Here is an 18,679-nt window from a genome sequence, read left to right as displayed (position 1 = left end):
GGCATTTAAAACAACTCTGTAATAGACAACAATACTCCAGTAGGAACTTTTAGAAAAAGAACCAATTTGCATTCTCTTTCTACACTTTTATCTTTTTTCTCTTTTACTTATCAGTGTTCAATGGATGCAATACGTTCTTCTGACTACTAGTGTCATCTATTAGTGAAGAGGGTCCTTAATTATTTTGTATTGTAACTTGTCTTTAAATTATAGTACATGATACTAGGTTACTAATGAAAATTGGAGGTTCTGATTCAACTAGATTATAAATACTGGAACTATTTTTAACAAACTTTATTCAATACATCGCTAATTATTATAAAATATTTTTTGGATCAGTTTTCATTTAACAAAAACTCCCAATCTGGGTTGAGAATAAATCGATTTGTGACTTCCCCTAAAACAATTCCAGTTGGAGTGGGACTTTTCGAATCTAAGGCAACAATTTTCTGCAAAAAAAAATTGTAAAAACCATATTAAGATCAGAAAACTAGTACTGGTTTACCTCAGTAAAAGTCTCCAACTGTGAGGACTCAACCTGATACTTGGCACTTCCTATAGACACCTCCACTTTACCAGACTTGTAGATGCGCATACTCCCAATTTGCCCCTCCAACATCTCTTTGAGTTTGTAGTCTGTGACTGTTTGTACGTTAGGGTCGTCACTCAAACCTTTCCCCGCAAAAGAGTCTGGTAACTAGCAAAAATAAACACTAAAATCAAAGTGTATTATTTAGTTTGTAAGTAAGCACCTTCCACAATGTTAAACCAGGATTATAGTCACTGAATTTATCCGTTTCCTGAAAAGGTTGAGGAATCTGATCCAGCTCCACTTTGACTATAAAAAAAATTATTTGTAATAGCACCATTTAAAACTTGAAAAACCTTTACATCCACTCACTTCTATCTAATTCTAAACAGTCTTTGGATTCACTTTTAAGGCCTAATTTATTGATACCGTTTGCAATAACTGGAACTTAAACCAAGAACAAATAAAAACAATTAAACAGTACCACAGTATCAGTACCTTTACGTTCCTTGAAATCATCTTCATTCCAGAAAGTTGGTGTAAAAGATAGAGGTTCTTCATCTTCTTCTTCTAACTGATCAGCCACTATTTCTTGGTAGAGTTTGGCCTCACTTTTTGCATCTACCTGTATATAAAGTTCAGTGGCAGTTGAGTCATTATTATTGTTTGAGGCATTTAGGTTATTTAAGTAATTTTTCTGATGGAAACTGAAGACAAGTTTGGCATATAAACATGTAAGTTATCAAAAATGTATTAAAATTAATTCAATATACAAATATACAATGTTTTTTATATCCTGTGTATTTTGTGGTCAAATTTTGGTTTTGCCAAATGACGTTGTGACGTCAAAAACGCTCTGCTCGCTCCAGCTGGAGCCTGAAAACAAATGCGGCCTTGGAAACGCGGTTACAATGTTGCCAAATTTAACCATAGAATAGATTGCAAGTTAAAGGGATTTTTAAAAATAAACCTGCATTTTTTAGTCATCATAATCACGAGACTTTGATACAGAGTGAGCCAAAGTACAGTAGTTGACAGTTCACTCATCCTGTTAGCATTTAAAAAGTATTGAGTACATTTGAGTAAATCTCAGTACAGTGAGTAGTTTGTGATTGTGATTGGTCCAAACAAAGCAACTTTGAGCTTGCTGCCACAATCTGACTACATTGGGCGCATTCATTTTCAGGCTCCATGGAGCTAGCAGAGCTTTTTTGATGTCACAATGACGTAATTTGATAGTTGGTCAAACTATGGTTTTGCTAAATTACGTCATGGTGACGTAAAAAACGCTCTGCTCGCTCCATGGAGCTTGAAAACAAATGGGGCCAATGGAGCATATTCTTACCTGCCAATCTTTTTTAATTTTTGGAACTGCAATAGTGTTCTTCACCTCATCTCTAGGTGAATAAGTCCTTTCAAATCTAATTCTCTTCTGGGCATCACTACCCATTCCATCAGAAAATATGCCACTAGACTGGACAAACCTTTCAGTCCGCATGTTGGTTTTCTTGTTAGGCCTTCCATCTTTTTTATTGTTTATCTTCTTTTTGTCTTCACTTTTTATGATTAATCTATAAAGAAAAAAAAATTATAGCAGACAGTCACAAAATATGTGCTATGCAGATGTTAAAACCTGTTTTAGAGCAACTATAGTTATGTTAAATAAAGTGGTACTTACTCTTTTGCTTTATCTTTGTTCCTGGCAACATTTAGATTGGGGACAAATACTTTCTTGGGTTTGGTACCTCCCAGTGTAAGATCCCTTGGCAGTTTTAAGGATTGTAATCTTTTCTCAGTACCTCTATCCATTTTCATATGGGAGTTCTTAAAATCTATCTTCAGTTCTAAATTGTATTCCAATGCAGTTAATCGGAAGAATAGCCTAAAGTAGTAAACAGTTCAGGATGTGATTTATGTTGAATTTCAAACTTGGAAACACGCTAATCAGACAACAATTGAAGTTATCAATAAAAACCTAATAATAAACAAAACCTTAAAGAGAACATTTTGAGGTTATAATTTATATTTTATTGACAGTTGACATTACCATTGAGAAGAAAACGACACTAGAGTGAAATCGTGGATGTAGCCCGTTATTTCTGGTTGCATAGTAAAATGATTTTAAAACAATTCGTTGGCATTATGCAATACAGAAAAAATGTTCTGTTAAAAGGAGTTACCGAATATTAAGAATTGTCCGTAATACCTACACTGTAGTGTATTCTCGAAAGAAATTCGTGGTATATTTCGTGTTAACCGACTTTTTGTAATGGTAATAATTTGTAAGTGAAAAATTATTTTACATTTTTCAGTTTTATGTATGAAAATTAAAATTTGACAAGCTCGAGAGTATCTACATATGTAATCTTCGGTAAAAGTTTTATAAAGGTCAGTACTTTCACTTCAGAATAATTTTATCCTCAAGATAACTTCTATAGAAACGGTGAAATCAGACTATGCTATTGGTCGACTCTGTCATTTCTATAGAAACTATCTTAATAATAAATTCATCTGGAGGTGAATGTACCGGCCGTAAGTTGTATCTTTGAAAGTGCTCCAAAATAAGGATACAAAACAACTCCTTTTTTATTACAAAAAAAAATAAACAAAAAAAAACAGTAAAAAAACACTTTTTTGCAGTTGTCTGCTTGAGTTGATGTCAACATCGAACTTAGTGAATAAACAACAAAACACGTTAAATATTAACATGAACTTATAAACGGTTGATAATACATATCTTTAAGCCTAACAAAGTAATCAACAGCGGCCTTTAATCAAGTTAAAAGCATACAACAAAAAATATTACATAGTAACTAAATTTAAGTATGTAATTAAACGTCAAATATAAATATTATATTGCTATTATATAGATTTTTTAGTCTTTTTAAGCCACCCATCAGTTTAATCAAATATGGCGATGCCACGTTTTACGAGTTCCTCTTCAATGAAAACGTCGGTATCCTTATCGGAAGTGTCAACTAAAACCACTTTCAATAAAATGTCCGATTCGTATAAAAAGTCGTTTTCAATCTCGAGTAAACGAGCAAAGAACGGCTTTTTCTCAACTAATTTCTTAAACTCCTCACAGTCTTCCATTGTCCATTTGCTCTGTTTGGGTTTTACTCCTAAATAAACATTTTTTTTATTAAACAACAACGTTTTCAATAAAGAAAAAATTCTAACCTAACTTAGCCTTCAAGGCTTGATATGGTAACTCCATGAATTCCTTGTCCAAAAAGACCAATTGGCTCACTGGCAAAGTTTGATAGTAGCCATAATCACAGTAAAATACTGATACAGAACCAGATTTTAAGACTTTGATAACGCTGATCCTAGAAAAGTGTTAATCGAGTTAGAAATTTATTTATTAGTTGAAATTGTGGGAATACATGAATTAGTTAGTGTAAAAACTTGTCTGGAAGTATATTACTATTTTAAACACTATTTTGACGATTTAGCATTTCTAGTAATGATCTTTTTCATGGTGGTTTGAAATTAAGTGCACTGGCGTCTTATTATAAACATTATCCTACCTGTACCAACGTCCGTCAGTGTAGGTAGAGGCGTAAATGTGCCCAGGCAGAACATCCTCAATCTTAAGGTTCCCATACTTGACGTTCTTATACAATTCTTGCAGTTTGTCCATCAACTTTTCCAGTTGGGGCAGCGACTCGAGCGGTTGCACAAAGAAATTGTACGGATTCACTGCCATCGAAATCTGAACTGGGAAAAACTCTAAGAAGAAAAGCATACAGTATATAATACCAAATCAAATAATACAATGTCTTAAATTTTCACAAATGTACCTTCAGAGGACGTTGGTAAAGGTGGACATTTAAGCGTTCCGGTGCTAGGAACGGTATCAGGATTAAGTTGTGGAACATTCAGTTTATTTCTAAACTGGTCGTCCTTTTGTCTGTTAAAATAAAAAGTTAGTCTCTGTTGAAGTTGTTAGAAGAAATTTACTTTAATTCGCATTCCAAGTCCAGAGATTCGTTAATACAGAACAAACCGTCGGCGTTACGCTTAAACAACTTAACAAGAGGACAGTCGTCTTTGGTTCCTATTATTTTCAACAAAACCGGTTCGTTTTTCGGCAATGCTGTTTTGGTAATGTCGACAAAGTTTACCGGAATGGTTTTTAAAGCCATTTTTACCTAAAAAAATGGGATAGATAATTTTGAATATACAGGAAAATCCGATGTCAAATTAAAATCATCGATAAACCCAAAATAAACTGCTCGCCACGTCAACCGGGAAAGTGATGTTTTTGGGTCATTTTTAAAACTACGTCATTTTGAAACGAATCAACAGATTTTAATGCGGTTTGAACAGTCATTGAGCTTGGTTTATTGGGTCTTTACTGATGTAAAAAACTTTTGCTTTAATGCACTCTAACTGCCTTATACAGGGTGTGAAAGAAGTGAGTGCAAAAAAGTGACATTTTCAAGTAGTCCCCAATTGACCAATATTTTTTTTTTTTTTAACGTAAGGAAATTTAGGTCAATATCTCGGCACGTTTTTGGGCGTTTCCCAATTAACGTCCCATGTCTCAAGAAATATTGATTTATCCAAAAAAGACGACATTACAGTGCTCAAGCTCCAATTAAGTTATGGCAGCAGCTTTTTATGTGTCATTTTAGTTGGGTGTAGATACAATATTATCTTTTACATAATTTTTGAAGCAACCCCATGACCAATAAGACCATACCATACACCACCATACAGGGTGGCTAAAGACAATCAAAGTGGGACAAGAACGTGCGCAAAAAAAGAAAAGTATTAAATTACAGCCACTTTACTAATAAATAAATTTAACTTTTTTCTTACATAGGAACTTATTGTGTGGGGTATTACCTTGGGACGTTTTTGGGCGTTTCTTAATTAACGTCCTGTGTACGAATATAATTAATGACTGTGTCCGAAGAAATATCGATTTTTTTGGAAAATTGATAAAACACTGTTCAATCTTGAATTAAGCCATATTAGCAGGTTTGTATCTATCATTCAAATGCCGTTGTATGTTCAACATTATCTAAGTACTTTGCAGGACAAGCCCCATATTTGGTAAGACCTTACAAGGTGTCCAGTGACAGTGAGTGAAACTTGAAATTGTTTGCACAAATTGTTCTTTCACTTTAACTGTCTCTAAACACCCTGTATGGTTCTATCGGTTAAAAGAGTTGACTTAAAATTATGCAACTCATAATATGGGACCTACACGTGACTTAAAATCGAGCTTAAAATGGCAGTTCAAAGCTACTGTCTTAATTCGAGATTGAGCACAGCTATGTCGCATTTTTTGGATACATCGCTATTTCTTGAGTCACAGGATGCTAATTGGGAAACGGCCAAAAACGTTCCGAGATATTGACCTAAACAATACTTCCTTACGTTAAAACAAACCCAAAACAAATTATTGATCAATTGAGGACTACTTGAAAATTTCACTCTTTTGCACGCGCTTCCTTTCCACCCTGTATAGTACAGTGGGGGTGCATTTAAGTCAGAGTTTTTTCCATCAACCATAAGCCCATAAATTAAGCTCAATGATAGTACAAACTGCATCAAAATCTGTAGTTTCGTTTAGAAATGGCAAGGTTTTAAAAATGAATTGAGGTGGCGAGCAGTTTAGTTAGATTTTATCTTCATACAGTAATTATATACAAGGTTTAGAACACTTGTAGCAGCATCTGGCACATTTTAAAACGTTGTCAGTAGCATTTAGAGGCCTCTAGCACTTTCTTAATAAATCTAGAAGTTTTTGAACAATTTAAAACAATTCTTGGAAAGTTTAAGACACTTGTAGAGGCCTCTGGAAATGTGTAGTAGGTTTGCAATATTATATAAAGAGCTCTGGCACTTCCAAAATGGTTCTAGAAGCATCTGACAATTTCTAACCATTCTTGGAAGGTTAAGACACTTATGAATCTCTGACAGATTCAAAGCGGTCCTAGAAGCCTCTGACAATTTAAAACAGTTCTGAGAAAGTTTAAGACAGTTGTAAAGAGCCCTGGAACTTTTTAGAAAGTTCTCAGTACATTTAGAGATCTTTGGCACATTCAAAACGGTCCTAGAGGCGTCAGACAAGTTAAAACAACTCTGGGACGGTTTATGACACTTGTGGAAGCTTCTGGTACCTTTTAGTAGGTTGCCAGTAGCATATAGAGGTCATCATCGTAACGTCAAATTAGCTCCACAAAAAAATATGATGACGTAACAATGGACAACGACTGGTAAATTCATGTTTTCAATGACATTTACCAGTCATTGTGCCTCAGTTACGTCATCCTATTTTTGTTTCATTTTCCGCATACATTCAATTTTTGTTGCCTTCTATTTTGCTGCCTTCATATGCTAAAGAATCAGATTGACAGTAAAAATTCAAATCTCTCTTTCAAAATTCTGTGTAAATCATACCGCCAACTGGCCAATCACATTTGACCACTATTGCCAACCTAATTCGTAATCACTCCTTTTAGTGTTTAAATAGACTATAACTACAAGTATTTAACAAAAAAAAAACACAATCCATGGCGTCATTTCAAAACGTTGGCCGCATTCGTTTTGACGTCACATTCGCTCTATTCGCTTCATAGAGCGTCAAAACAAATGCAACCGCTGTTTATAATAAAATAAACACAATATAACCTAAATGAGCAAAAAACTAACACTCACCCTTATGGCTTGATGTGGATAATTACTAAACACATCATGTAAAGTATCCAACGGATACAACACCTCATTAGCGACCGTGATAATGTTGGTGTGACCGTCATCAACAAAATACACTTGAGCAAACATTCCATCAGGACACCAATCAATGATTTGTGTTCTACGCCAAACGCCGCTAAAAGTGCAAACATCCAGCAACTAATCCAAATTTTTAGGCAAATATTCACCTCTCTGACGTGCAGTCCTTCATAAAGTACAATTTTTCTTTGCGATCTAGCATGGTAACTTTAGGGACGTTCCGAGGTGGATTGGCAATAATTTGCTTTTCTACTTGTTGCCTCAATTGTTGTAAATTATCGTAAGCTTTGGATTTAATGTATACTAACACGTCCCCCGTCGGGTCAATGTGCGAGATGTACACCTCGTTAATACCCTAAAAAAAAAACAACAAAACTTACATGTTAAAGCGAATTAAGTGGATTTCTTGTGTTACCTCTTTGAGAGTGGGTGTTGCCAGCTCTGCAGTCAATTTTGTAATCAGTTCTTCGTTAATGGACGATCCAGTGTCTGTGTAATACATGCACACAGGCAACACCAGATTTCCATTATTATCTGAAAAGGTTAGGTTAGTTTTGATTTAAAAGAACCGATTTTCAATAATTAGTAATGTGACCCAATAAAACTGTTTCTCGGCAATATCTCGGAAACTGTTTGTCTTATGACTTTCGGGTAAAAAAAACAAAGATGGTTCAATTGTTTTTGCAATAATCTGGTTTTACTTCTTAACCGATTTTAACAATTTGGGTATCGTGAAAAAGAGCACTTCTTGGGCAATAAGAATCAACCAAAATGTAGTTAATTTAGTTGATTATTTCCTTCCTATCAATTTTGACCAATCGCTATCAAGAATTAGTATAACAAATGTAAATTTTAAGTGGAAAAATCACTTAACAACTGTCAACTTAGCTGTCAGCAGTTTTTCCGGAAAAGAATTCGAAAAAATTTCACACTCCTCACAGCAACATAAAGAATAGTGTTACCCTTTCTAGCTTGAAAGTTATTGTTCTTATTAATTATTGTTCTTTTTGTTTTAATTAAAATAAAATGTTTATTTAACTCAGGAAATAATCTTACCAAATATCCCTCGTGCATCTAATTTTTCTTATGGAAAAATTGTAATTCTCGTTTCTAAGTTATTTGTTTTAACAAATAGCATGAGCGAGAGTGGTTTTAAAAATCATCCAAGTCGAAGACGAACAAATTACTTAGAAACTCGTTTTTTCCGGAAAAATTAAATGCACTAGGGATATTACCCCCGAATCTTTCTCCTCCAGTTTTGACACCATAATACATATTCCAAAAAAACTCAAAACATACAAAAATGAAATGATACGACTTTTTTGGCATTTGCAAGGTAATGCTAATAAAAATTGTTTAAAAACAAAATTATGCTTCTGTTTTTAGCCATTTATAATAATTATTATAGTACTACCAGTATTTTAGTAATTAATTTATGCGTCCACAAAATCTAATTAAAATAACTCATTAATGAAAATTTACAACAATTCAGCTTCATACCTGAAAGATCTTCGGCAAGCTCTAAAATCACCGTTTGATCCTCTAGAGCAGCCAGACAGTCCGAATTAATAGTCATATCGTACAGATCTTCCAAACCAATCAGTCTACACACGAAAGCCTGTAAATATCAAATATAATAATTTGAAACTTAAAAAATACGAGGCCAACACACCTGTGCTTCTGATGTGGCGTAGTCACGTCTAAGCACAAAAATATCAGTCTTTTTAACCGTAATCTCAGCACCGCTGTCGATGGAGAAACACTCCACTTCGTCTTCGTTAAGAGTCAAAATTCTTACTCTGAGAAACCACAAACATTACAAAAAATTGTCGTAACAGCAGATGGAAATTAAATAACCTGTAATAATATCCTTCTTCGTATTTAGCTATGTAGTAGCCACCAGGTAGCAGTAAATTTGGAATGCATTTCGACTCGTTTTGTTTGTAGTAAAGTTGCAAGCGTCCGAACATTTCGTCAAACAACTCCTAAAGTTATATACAGTTAGGACAGCGACACAAGACTGTTGATAAACTTTGTTTTCTCAAGCAGTCACGCTTAACTTAATATTTCCTTAATTGAAAGTTGACAGATAAAGAAAACACTCACCCGTTCTTTAGTGCCGACCTGTTCACACCATACTTCCTTGGCGGAAATCACGCACGTGATCTGCGCAAGAAGCCTATTGTCTTCACCGAATTTGACAGTATTAGCCGGGACAGAGACGTTTGACACGTCAACAGCGGTCGCTGTTCTCTGTTGACCTTTCTGTAAGACCTTGAATGTTATCAAAAGATTTGGTTAAGTTCAAACATGCCCAAGCGACAAGCAGTTAGATGCAGTGCACTCTTCAATGAGTGTGTTAGATCATAAACACACTGAACACCATGGATGGTCAACAAATTTACGTGAAGAAATCAAATTTCTGTTAGCACCTCACCTCAAACATCCACTGATCAAGCTAATAAATTTATGGGGACAGGTTTGATGTGTTTAAGTTACTTAATTTACCTAAACCAATACCAACTCACCTCAAAAGTCCTATCAGGCTGCACAATCATTAAAAATGCATAACGGAATTAGTATTTACAGGCAAAAAACCACACCAAAACTGTTTTCTCAGTATGTTGTCAAAAGTCAAAAGACACTATTATTACACAAAGGTTTTCAGCATTTATAAACAAAAGTTTCGTTTAAATGTGCTATTTCAATTGATCATCAATTGATCATAGCAACAATTATAAGTTGGATGACTGAGAAACCATGAGTGTAGAGGAAATGCCTTAATGACAATTTTCAACCCTTTACAACGGATTTGCAAATAATACTTTGCTTGCTAAGCATCTTATACTTACATCACCAGGTTGACAATGATATAAAATGTAGTTGTCTAACATTTTCTCGATATGCACGTACGGGCTAACGTCCACTATAGTCGTCCAATCATCAGGAAGAATTTCATTGTATTTGTCTGTGTAGTCGAGCAACAATTGCCACGCCCACACACCGTGAGAATGTTTCTCCAAAAGTGGGGGAACTCTTTGATATAATTCAATAGCAGAACCACTTGGAAAATGTTAGGTAATACACGTACCGTTCTAGAACATCCTCCTGACTGGAGATCAATAAAGATTTCCTCTTGAACCTTGGAATTAATTCATCTAAAGCTTTTTCGTAGCAACGCACTTTTGCATCGGCGGGATTGTGAAAGTCTTCAGGGTAAGAGGACCACGGTGGATAAGAGGCGATCTGTAAAACATTTGACAGACGTTCAAAATGTCGTTATGACAATTATTTTTAAAGTTAAACTAAAACTTCACAAACCAAAAAAAATACAGTTTTTTAAGGTCTAAAACACGGGAAAAATTACATTCAAATCAACGTTGCCAAAACTAAAATTTTGATTCAGTCATTTCTGAGCTCAAGAAGCTTTTAATTCATGTGGTTGGAAACACGTAAATACTTTGACAAAATGAACTAGCTAAGAGGCTTATAATCATCTGACAGCTGTCAAAAACTCAACTGTAAAATATCAAATAGTCGTGTCTCTGATGCATCGACCCCGAAAAGTATTATTTGTAACTCTGTGAAGTTAAATTTGGCAGTTGTGAAGTTAAATGACAGTTTAAGCTGTTAAATTTGACAGTTAGGACACTTCACAGCGTGGATTATAATCAAGTGACACTTTTTATAACCATTAAAACTCATTCAGCAGTGAGATGAAACTATCAAACGCAAAAACAGTTGTACCTTGTATTTACACCTGAATACAGTCCAAAATATGACATTTGTGAAGCCAAGTCACACTTTGATATGTTTCTTACGTCACCTGACAGCTGTCAAGAATTACGCAGCTGTGACGAGATACTAATCCAAAATAGTTCCACCGCTGGGATAAATCACACTGTACATTGTATTTATAGTTCTGTGGAGCAAAATTAAACGTTAAGTGACGTAAGTATCAAAGTGTTCGTTAACGTCAGAATTGACAAATTTGGCTCCACGGAGCTTTAAAAACACCTTCCAGTGTAACTCCTCTAATTAGCAACTATTTCTATTTCTAGTTTCAGGTCACTGGTGAACGGGTTTCGACAGTTATGAGAACTGTCACGTGACGTAAGAAAAGTATAAAAGTGTTCCTTAACGTCAGACACTGCCAAATTTAAACGACTAATACTAAAGACTACTTACAGTGTGGTTCATCCAAACACTACAAAATTTGATACAGTCAGGGAGAAAAGCGGTGTCAAAGTTTGAACTGCCAGAAATACAGTTTGAAAGGACAGTCAGAGACAAAATTGCCTGTAAAACCCACTTGTAGTAAGAAAATCACCGTTTTAAATACATTTTTGGAATCCTCATTAAATTTCCTATCCAATAACCAGGAAACACTACAAAATTTGGTACAGTCAGGGAGAAAAGCGGTGTCAAAGTTTGAACTCCCAGAAATACAGTTTGAAAGGACAGTCAGGGACAAAATTGCCTGTAAAACCCACTTGTACTAAGAAATTCACCGTTTTAAGTAGATTTTTGGAATCCCCATTAAATTTCCCATCCAATAATCTGAAAAATCACTACAAAATTTGATACAGTCAAGGAGAAACGCGGTGTCAAAATTTGACCTGTCAGAAATACAGTTTGAAAGGACTGTCAGGGACAAAATCCTCCGTAAAACCCACTTGTAGTAAGAAAATCACCGTTTTAAGTACATTTTTGGAATCCTCATTAAATTTCCCATTTAATAACCGGAAAAAACACTACACAATTTGGTACAGTCAGGGAGAAAAACGGTGTCAAAGTTTGACATGTCAGAAATATTGTTTGAAAAGACAGACAGGGACAAAATCGCCTGTAAAACCCACTTGGAGTAAAAAAATCACTGTTTTAAGTACATTTTTGGAATTCTCATTAAATTTACCATACAATAACCTAAAAAAACACTACAAAATTTTGGTACAGTCAGGGAGAAAGGCGGTGTCAAAATTATTGTGATTTTTACTAATATGAATTATCATTTTTAGGCATTTTAATAACCCTGTTCAATACGGTTTACACCCAAAATTGTAGCATGTTTAACACAATCACATTTCAAAATTCAAATTTCAAGTTATTATTTACTGATTTTAAGGGTTATCATTTTAATCAAAAATCTACTTGTAGCATCTAATCATTTTCTTTTGTACTTACAGGCTACCTACAGCAGAAATAAATGTTGAAATTTGACTTCACTAATAGTAAAATAGTCCTTCATCAAGTCCCCAATCTAAATTTTTCCTGACTACGTCCCTGTTATTTATTACCTTGTATTAACACCTGAATACAGTCCAAAATATGACATTCGTGAAGCTAAGTTTCTTACGTCACCTGACAGCTGTCAAGAATTACGCAGATGTGACGAGATACTATTCCAAAATAGTTCCACCGCTGGGATAAATCACACTGTACATTGTATTTATAGTTCCGTGGAGCAAAATTTGACGTTAAGTGACGTAAGTATCAAAGTGTTCGTTAACGTCAGAAGCTTTTAAAGCTCCATGGAGCTTTAAAAACACCTTCCAGTGTAACTCCTCAAATTAGCAACTATTTCTAATATTATAGTTTCAGGTCACTGGTGAACGGGTTTCGACAGTTATGAGAACTGTCACGTGACGTAAGAAAAGTATAAAAGTGTTCCTTAACGTCAGACACTGCCAAATTTAAACGACTAATACTAAAGACTACTTACAGTGTGGTTCATCCACACACACCCCAAAAAATACATTTCTGATAATTTTGTTCCCTTTATTTGAAACCAATATTCAACGGCTTTGGCATAAACTGACAGTTACGTGCCAGGTTGCTGGTACGTTGTTCACAAGTGAACCGTTTTTAATGGAACGCAGAAACCGGAAATAGGATCACAAGAGATAAAACATTTCTAAAATGCTATTTACTTAAAACTGTCACACTTTGAGACGTGTAAGGATTGTGTGAGATAATCGACCATCAGAAAAACGGGAGACGAGACGACGAACTTACTAAAATCTGAAGAAGAAAATCAAGTTTATGTCTACTGCCGAGTAAAACAAACTTAAGGACCAACCACGTCTAAACACTCAGAAAATTAAACTAATACAATAAATACAGATGAAACTACAGCAACAACACTTACCTTGATTTTACAAGAGTAAGTCCTCACTTTTCTGATTAAAACAGACGTCGTACTTTCTTCTATTTCACCTAACTTGTGCAAGACGACGAAACGTTTCAAGTCGGCGACATGATCACCGGTCCGCGGAAAATCTGCAACTTTACTAGGTGATGGCAGACTTTCGTTTGTGGGGCTGCTATTTCCACTGTCTCTGTCAATTTTCCCACTAAATTAGATCATTATTTGAATGCCCAAAAATCCAGATTAAACAGATCTGTGACCTAAATAAAATATTACCTATCTAGCTTCAACTCTGACATTTTTTTGCTTATCCGACTTCTAGCTGATAGGGACAGATCCGCAACCAGATTATTGTTAGTTGGTGTATTTTTCGCGTTCGTATTATTAAGTTCGCTTATAGGTTTTGTTACGTGTAGATTAGAGTTGGGACTTCTGAAAAGTATTCATTTGTAAGTAGTTCTCAAGTTCCCAACACAACTTACAATCCACCACTATCTTTATGACCAAGCCGGTATAATTTGCTCTGTTCAGAGTTCACCCTGTTTTCTTGCACTGTTGTTTTTACCATATTTTCCTGTAACCTTTTAGTGTTCAGCCGTTGATTGATATCTGGCGTTGTAGATACTGAAGGTTGAGGTGCAGGCTTTTGGTAAAAGGTGGAATGTTCTGGGATAACAACCTGAAAAATCTACTGTTAGTGTGTCAAAAGTAAATAAACATTTCGTAAAACCTTTGACGCTACAGAAGGTGTCTTTATAACAAACTGGCTGTGATTAACAGCCTGTGGCCGTGACGAGTAATTATTATAGGAATTCATCTGATAGTTGGCTTTAGGCCGCCAGCGGCCTCCTGTCTGCTGCTGCTGATAATGTGGTTGCATTCTGGGTGGTTGTACCCATTTAGAATTTTTTGGTTTAAATTTAGCACTTCTGCAAACAAACCACTGAAAACGCGCTTTTGTTGTACAATCAACGACTCACGGCTTTGATTTTGCCGATTTTTGTTGTGAAACCAACTCGGAAATATGGCTAGATTTTTCTGAGCGCGCAGCTACGACGTAAGTATTTGAACCGTGACGTTCTAAAGCTAACAGTTTTGAGGATTCGATCAGCTGCTCCAAACTGTTGAAACCCAATTCGCGAAACGGAATCCATTCTCCCATTAACGTCTTGTAGTCATCTGAGACAAAAAGATGTATGACACATAACATTACACGTAAACTTGAGACACTTACGGTTCAATTGCTTGAGAGTTAGATGCTTTGTAGATATAACGCAACTTCTAATATTACTCTCCACTTTTTTGAAGTCCATTGTGAATGGAAATCTGAAATAATAAATGAATACATAATTACGACAGATTGAGTTTTATAAAAAGTTCATTGCCTTCTTAATGGAAACCAGCTGTCAAAATAAAAACACAATTTTACAATATAATATACAGAGAATTCAAACGACCTTTACGTAAGTTGTCAAGAAGAAACACAAAAAGTAGTTAATTTAAATATGAAAATAGACTAAAATGTAGTTTCAAATTACTGATCAGCTATTAGACCACTACTTATTATACCAACAGTTTTCAATTCAGGGATTTAAGCAGTAAACCTATTTTTTACCTTTCTAAAGTAAATACGTCTGTTACATACACCTATACAAACCTAAATTGGAGATTTTTGTGGCTGTTTTAATATGGTAAGAAAAATGCTTATATCATTTACATGTTGTTAATTAGATATTTTGCTTCTGCGAATTACATGAATAAGGAGCATTTTCATTAATTTCTTTTGTTTGTATTGAGCAAGTTCAATTTGCCCTATCATTTTTTATGTGCTCTGCTCCATCTAGAGACCCTCCAACTGTGAGAGATTGATTTGCAAGGTGCTGCAGTTGTGGAATTATCCCACTTGTCAATTGTATCACGTAGATCACACTTCAGTTACACATAGGAATTTAGGAGAGGATTAAGGTAGCTGAGTTAAAAATAAGTTGCAAAATAGCAAGAGTGCCTTTCAAAATGAAGAATTTGGGAAGTTGTTACTTACTTGAGGGAAATATTAAGATTATTTTCAATGTCGGAGTCACAGCGTGATTTTAGGACTCAAAAATCGGTTCTCTACAACCTCATCTGGGACAAAGCAAAGAAAGTGTCCCTTTTTACTTTCTGCTTTTCAAAAGGTAAAACATAGAATAATTTTTATTGCAGCACATGGGTGTAATGGCCATATGAAAAATGCTCCTTAATAAATCATAAGAAATTCAATTTCTCCAGTTATTTAGGTACCATCACCACAACACTGCTAGCAAGATGATACATACAACTTTTATACAATATTAATACTGTTATCTAACTATACTAACTCTACAAACTTCTGTTTCCAATCAATTTGAATCACATTCAACCTGTAAATGCTGTAAAGGCAATGAAGCAAAGTAATCTGCAGATTTAAAAACTTTCACTGTGGGAAGGAAGGACGCGAGTATATTTTTCAACCACAATAATCTAGATAGAATGTTTCTTTTGTTTTTTTTTCGTTAATTATGAGACTTAAAAATAAGCAGCATATATCAATATGCAGAAAAATATTTTGCCCTAGTAAATTTACTCTTAAGGTTCAAATATTGGTTTAATGTTATTAATTTCCCCTTCAATTAAAATCTAAGCCATTGTTAAGTGGATCATCAAACGGTAATGGTAAAAGTTACGTCTTACTGCAAAACCTGACCAGTATTTCAATTGATCACACACAAATAAGTGGAACACCAAAACCAAAAACTACTACTATTACTAAGTGTCTAGAAATGTAATAATTTACCTTACATGAAACTGACAAGGGCCACAACATTAAAATGCACTCTTGGATATTTCCAATTTGACAATATTTACCTTTTCTCAATGGTGTCTATCTAGAAAATACTTGTTGTAAATTGCTAACATATGTAATTTCTTCACTTTCATTGTTATATTCCACATTTTTAAATTAACCGATTTTTTTTAATTATGTATTAATAGAAGGTTAACTCAATACAAATTAGATGTGTGAATGCACTAGCCCTTATTCAATCAGTAAAACCATCTATCAGAAATAGAAACAGAAACACCCATGAGTACAATAACTCACCTGATTATTAAACTCTTGAGGTGTAATTCAATACACCCACAAAACTTCTTTCTCAAAAGGCACTAACCTTAGAACAAACAGATTATGCATTCTAATATTGCTTAGCCTGTTTATTTTTTCAGTAAGTTAGTAAATCAATCAACAAAACACCATACTTTTCCCAGTCCTAAGCTTTGCTCCTAACAGGGGTGGACACTTAAAATTAAGGATAACAAGGATGGGGTTTCTAATATAGGCCTTTTTAAAACTTAGTTTTAGTGCCCAGAAGCGATTTTTCATTTTATGCAAAAGCTTAAACAATGTTATTTTAAGCAGTGTAAGGCATTTGAACCCATTAAATTATGACTTTTTAGATAGTTTTTAATTATTTTAAAGAGAAACAATTAGACCTAATAAATCAGAAGGATAATCAATAATCAATTTGTTTTAACTTTTCATAAATCAAAAATTACCACACCAAAATAGATATGATTTTGAATAAGACACTTTATTAATCCTTTCAAATCTAATAAATTATTATGTTTTAAAACATCAATAGATAGATCAATAATAGTGATAAATAAAATTCAGCTGTCAAATTATTAGGATGTTAATGTGTTAAGAAGGATAATTATTATTATCAACAGGACAACCTTATCAAACTTTAAAGCAATAACCCAGGCCAAAGTAAGAGGTTGGATAGCACTTATAAATCACTTGAGAACTGGTCATAAATTCTTGGCATTTCTGTCTTTTATAATTTTACACTTCTAAAGGGTCTGACAGTCATAAAAAAAACCAATGACTTGGGATAGAAATGACAAAATATGTATTTGAATGCAATAATCATTCAAAACTTTTTACTTTTAAAAATGGTCAGTTTTTAATACCTACTTGCCTGCAATTTTAGTCTTGACTAAAATCCTTGACCTGTAGTTAATTAATGTCTGATCTAATCTAGGTTAATAATGCATTAGTCACACTACTTAGTACTTAGGTATAAATTATCCCTAATAAATATGACTCAAAACATAGACATTTTGAATAAATGATATATGGGCCTGAGCAAATAGAAATCATTTATTAATTGAAAAACTTTTGTACTTATTTAGTGGTAGTATTCAGTTCTAGAGGAAAAAAGATTATTAAAATATTAAAAAACAGCAAAAAAATTAGTAAAAAAGAGAACAGCAAAATATAATAAGTAGAAGATGTAGAAATTGCACAATAATTTTACTGATCCTAAATCAAGGCAGATAAATAATTCACTATTACAAACACTCAAATAAGATTTACTCAATTTATTTAACATAACTGATAGAAGGAAATAAGAATGTATGGAAGAATGTATAAGCTAGTGTAATTATTCTTGTAGGTTGTACCTTGTAGCACTTAAGACATTATGGAAAAAGGGAATAAAAGTAGTAGTGTTTCAAATTCATTTTAAAAACAACATTAAGTTATACCTTTTAGTGTTACAAGTTTAGTGGTAAGTGCTTAATACATACCATTACATTTCTGCATGTGGAATTTGCTAGTCAACAAAACATATTTTTGGTAGAACCTTTTTTTACTGGCTAATGTTTTTACTGTCTTTTGATGAAGATATGGTTTTTAACTCAACATAGCAACAGCAGAATATAATAATATGTAGATTCAAACACTTAATGGGTACTTTTTGTATTGAACTACATGCTTTCTTGGCCTGTGTCTGTGAATCACCCAAAGGTTATTAAGCAAATGCAAAGAGTACTCTCCCAGGTACTCTCTATATAAATTACTTTTGGGTAATTCACTTCATTGGCCACATTTACGCATTAAAACAAAGCTGGAAACAGTAAACCAAAAAAAAAACAAGTAGAACAAGAACTAAAAGAATGCACTAGAAAGTTTCAAATTATATAAAAAAACACAAAAATTTAGACGGTCTTAAACTTACCAATCGGATAATCTGACTTTAGACTTGCCTTGCTTGTAACTGCAACAATGAATAAGCTAATTATAACTTTATTTAATTAATATATGAATATGATAAAAGGGAAACTGGAACTGGGAAACAGTGGAAACACAGAAATCACAAAAATATTGCAAATTTTACGTCTCGCGTCGCGGTCATACCTGTCAACTGTCACCAGTAACCCACACGGATGAC

The 18,679-nt window shown here is 34.0% G+C and overlaps 2 protein-coding genes and 2 long non-coding RNA genes across 8 annotated transcripts in view; 2 read left to right on the top strand and 2 right to left on the bottom strand.

Annotated features, from left to right (window-relative positions):
* Window positions 1–8,320, top strand: part of LOC145726816 (uncharacterized) — a 133,834-nt gene extending 125,514 nt beyond the window's left edge. Inside the window, exon 2 of the long non-coding RNA XR_014177687.1 lies at window positions 8,181–8,320. This is a non-coding gene — a long non-coding RNA (uncharacterized LOC145726816). The remainder of the gene's footprint in view (window positions 1–8,180) is intronic.
* On the bottom strand, window positions 280–2,541 carry Polr3D (RNA polymerase III subunit C53). Of its 2 annotated transcripts, XM_081976044.1 has the most exons (7): window positions 2,208–2,540; window positions 1,875–2,100; window positions 1,028–1,154; window positions 902–976; window positions 753–838; window positions 506–697; window positions 280–449 (listed from the first exon to the last, which is right to left on the bottom strand). In XM_081976044.1, exons 1-7 carry the CDS (start codon window positions 2,342–2,344, stop codon window positions 336–338), a joined length of 957 nt encoding a protein of 318 aa, XP_081832170.1. In that variant the 5' UTR covers window positions 2,345–2,540; the 3' UTR covers window positions 280–335. The 2 variants fall into 2 exon arrangements, with proteins under 2 accessions (XP_081832170.1, XP_081832171.1); XM_081976045.1 differs by lacking the exon at window positions 902–976 and having other exon boundaries at window positions 2,208–2,541.
* On the bottom strand, window positions 3,092–18,644 carry LOC145726783 (tudor domain-containing protein 7B-like). 4 transcript variants are annotated; one of them, XM_081976009.1, is made up of 21 exons: window positions 18,467–18,644; window positions 14,665–14,756; window positions 14,411–14,609; window positions 14,161–14,359; window positions 13,913–14,109; window positions 13,707–13,862; window positions 13,431–13,635; window positions 10,374–10,528; window positions 10,135–10,318; window positions 9,389–9,556; window positions 9,140–9,267; window positions 8,955–9,081; window positions 8,783–8,900; window positions 7,698–7,816; window positions 7,432–7,637; window positions 7,208–7,379; window positions 4,496–4,686; window positions 4,336–4,445; window positions 4,063–4,264; window positions 3,713–3,861; window positions 3,092–3,654 (listed from the first exon to the last, which is right to left on the bottom strand). In XM_081976009.1, the coding sequence occupies exons 2-21, from the start codon at window positions 14,741–14,743 to the stop codon at window positions 3,431–3,433; spliced, it is 3,288 nt and encodes a 1,095-aa protein (XP_081832135.1). In that variant the 5' UTR covers window positions 14,744–14,756; window positions 18,467–18,644; the 3' UTR covers window positions 3,092–3,430. The 4 variants fall into 4 exon arrangements, with proteins under 4 accessions (XP_081832135.1, XP_081832138.1, XP_081832139.1 ...); XM_081976012.1 differs by having other exon boundaries at window positions 9,389–9,547; XM_081976013.1 differs by having other exon boundaries at window positions 13,431–13,620.
* Window positions 5,444–5,922, top strand: LOC145726815 (uncharacterized). Its single transcript, XR_014177686.1, has 2 exons — window positions 5,444–5,780; window positions 5,818–5,922. It is a non-coding gene; the product is annotated as an uncharacterized LOC145726815 (long non-coding RNA).
* Window positions 18,645–18,679: the final 35 nt, after the last annotated feature.

Source organism: Ips typographus, linkage group LG3 (genome assembly GCF_016097725.1).
Source record: "Ips typographus isolate SLU linkage group LG3, UJ_Ityp_2.0, whole genome shotgun sequence".
Taxonomy (NCBI): domain Eukaryota; kingdom Metazoa; phylum Arthropoda; class Insecta; order Coleoptera; family Curculionidae; genus Ips; species Ips typographus.
The sequence above is the reverse complement of the archived record's forward strand: the minus strand, read 5'-3'. Positions and strand labels throughout refer to the sequence as shown.

Bases quoted from the DNA above. Each gene is read 5' to 3' on its own strand.
- Polr3D (XM_081976044.1), bottom strand. From the start codon at position 2,344: ATGAAAATGGATAGAGGTACTGAGAAAAGATTACAATCCTTAAAACTG. The intron at 2,101-2,207 runs GTAAGTACCACT...TTTTCTTTATAG, and splicing joins AACAAAGATAAAGCAAAAGA to ATTAATCATAAAAAGTGAAG. The intron at 977-1,027 runs GTACTGATACTG...TCTTGGTTTAAG, and splicing joins TGATTTCAAGGAACGTAAAG to TTCCAGTTATTGCAAACGGT.
- LOC145726783 (XM_081976009.1), bottom strand. From the start codon at position 14,743: ATGGACTTCAAAAAAGTGGAGAGTAATATTAGAAGTTGCGTTATATCT. The intron at 4,265-4,335 runs GTACATTTGTGA...TTTTCTTCTTAG, and splicing joins TTTACCAACGTCCTCTGAAG to AGTTTTTCCCAGTTCAGATT. The intron at 3,862-4,062 runs GTAGGATAATGT...ACACTTTTCTAG, and splicing joins ACTGACGGACGTTGGTACAG to GATCAGCGTTATCAAAGTCT.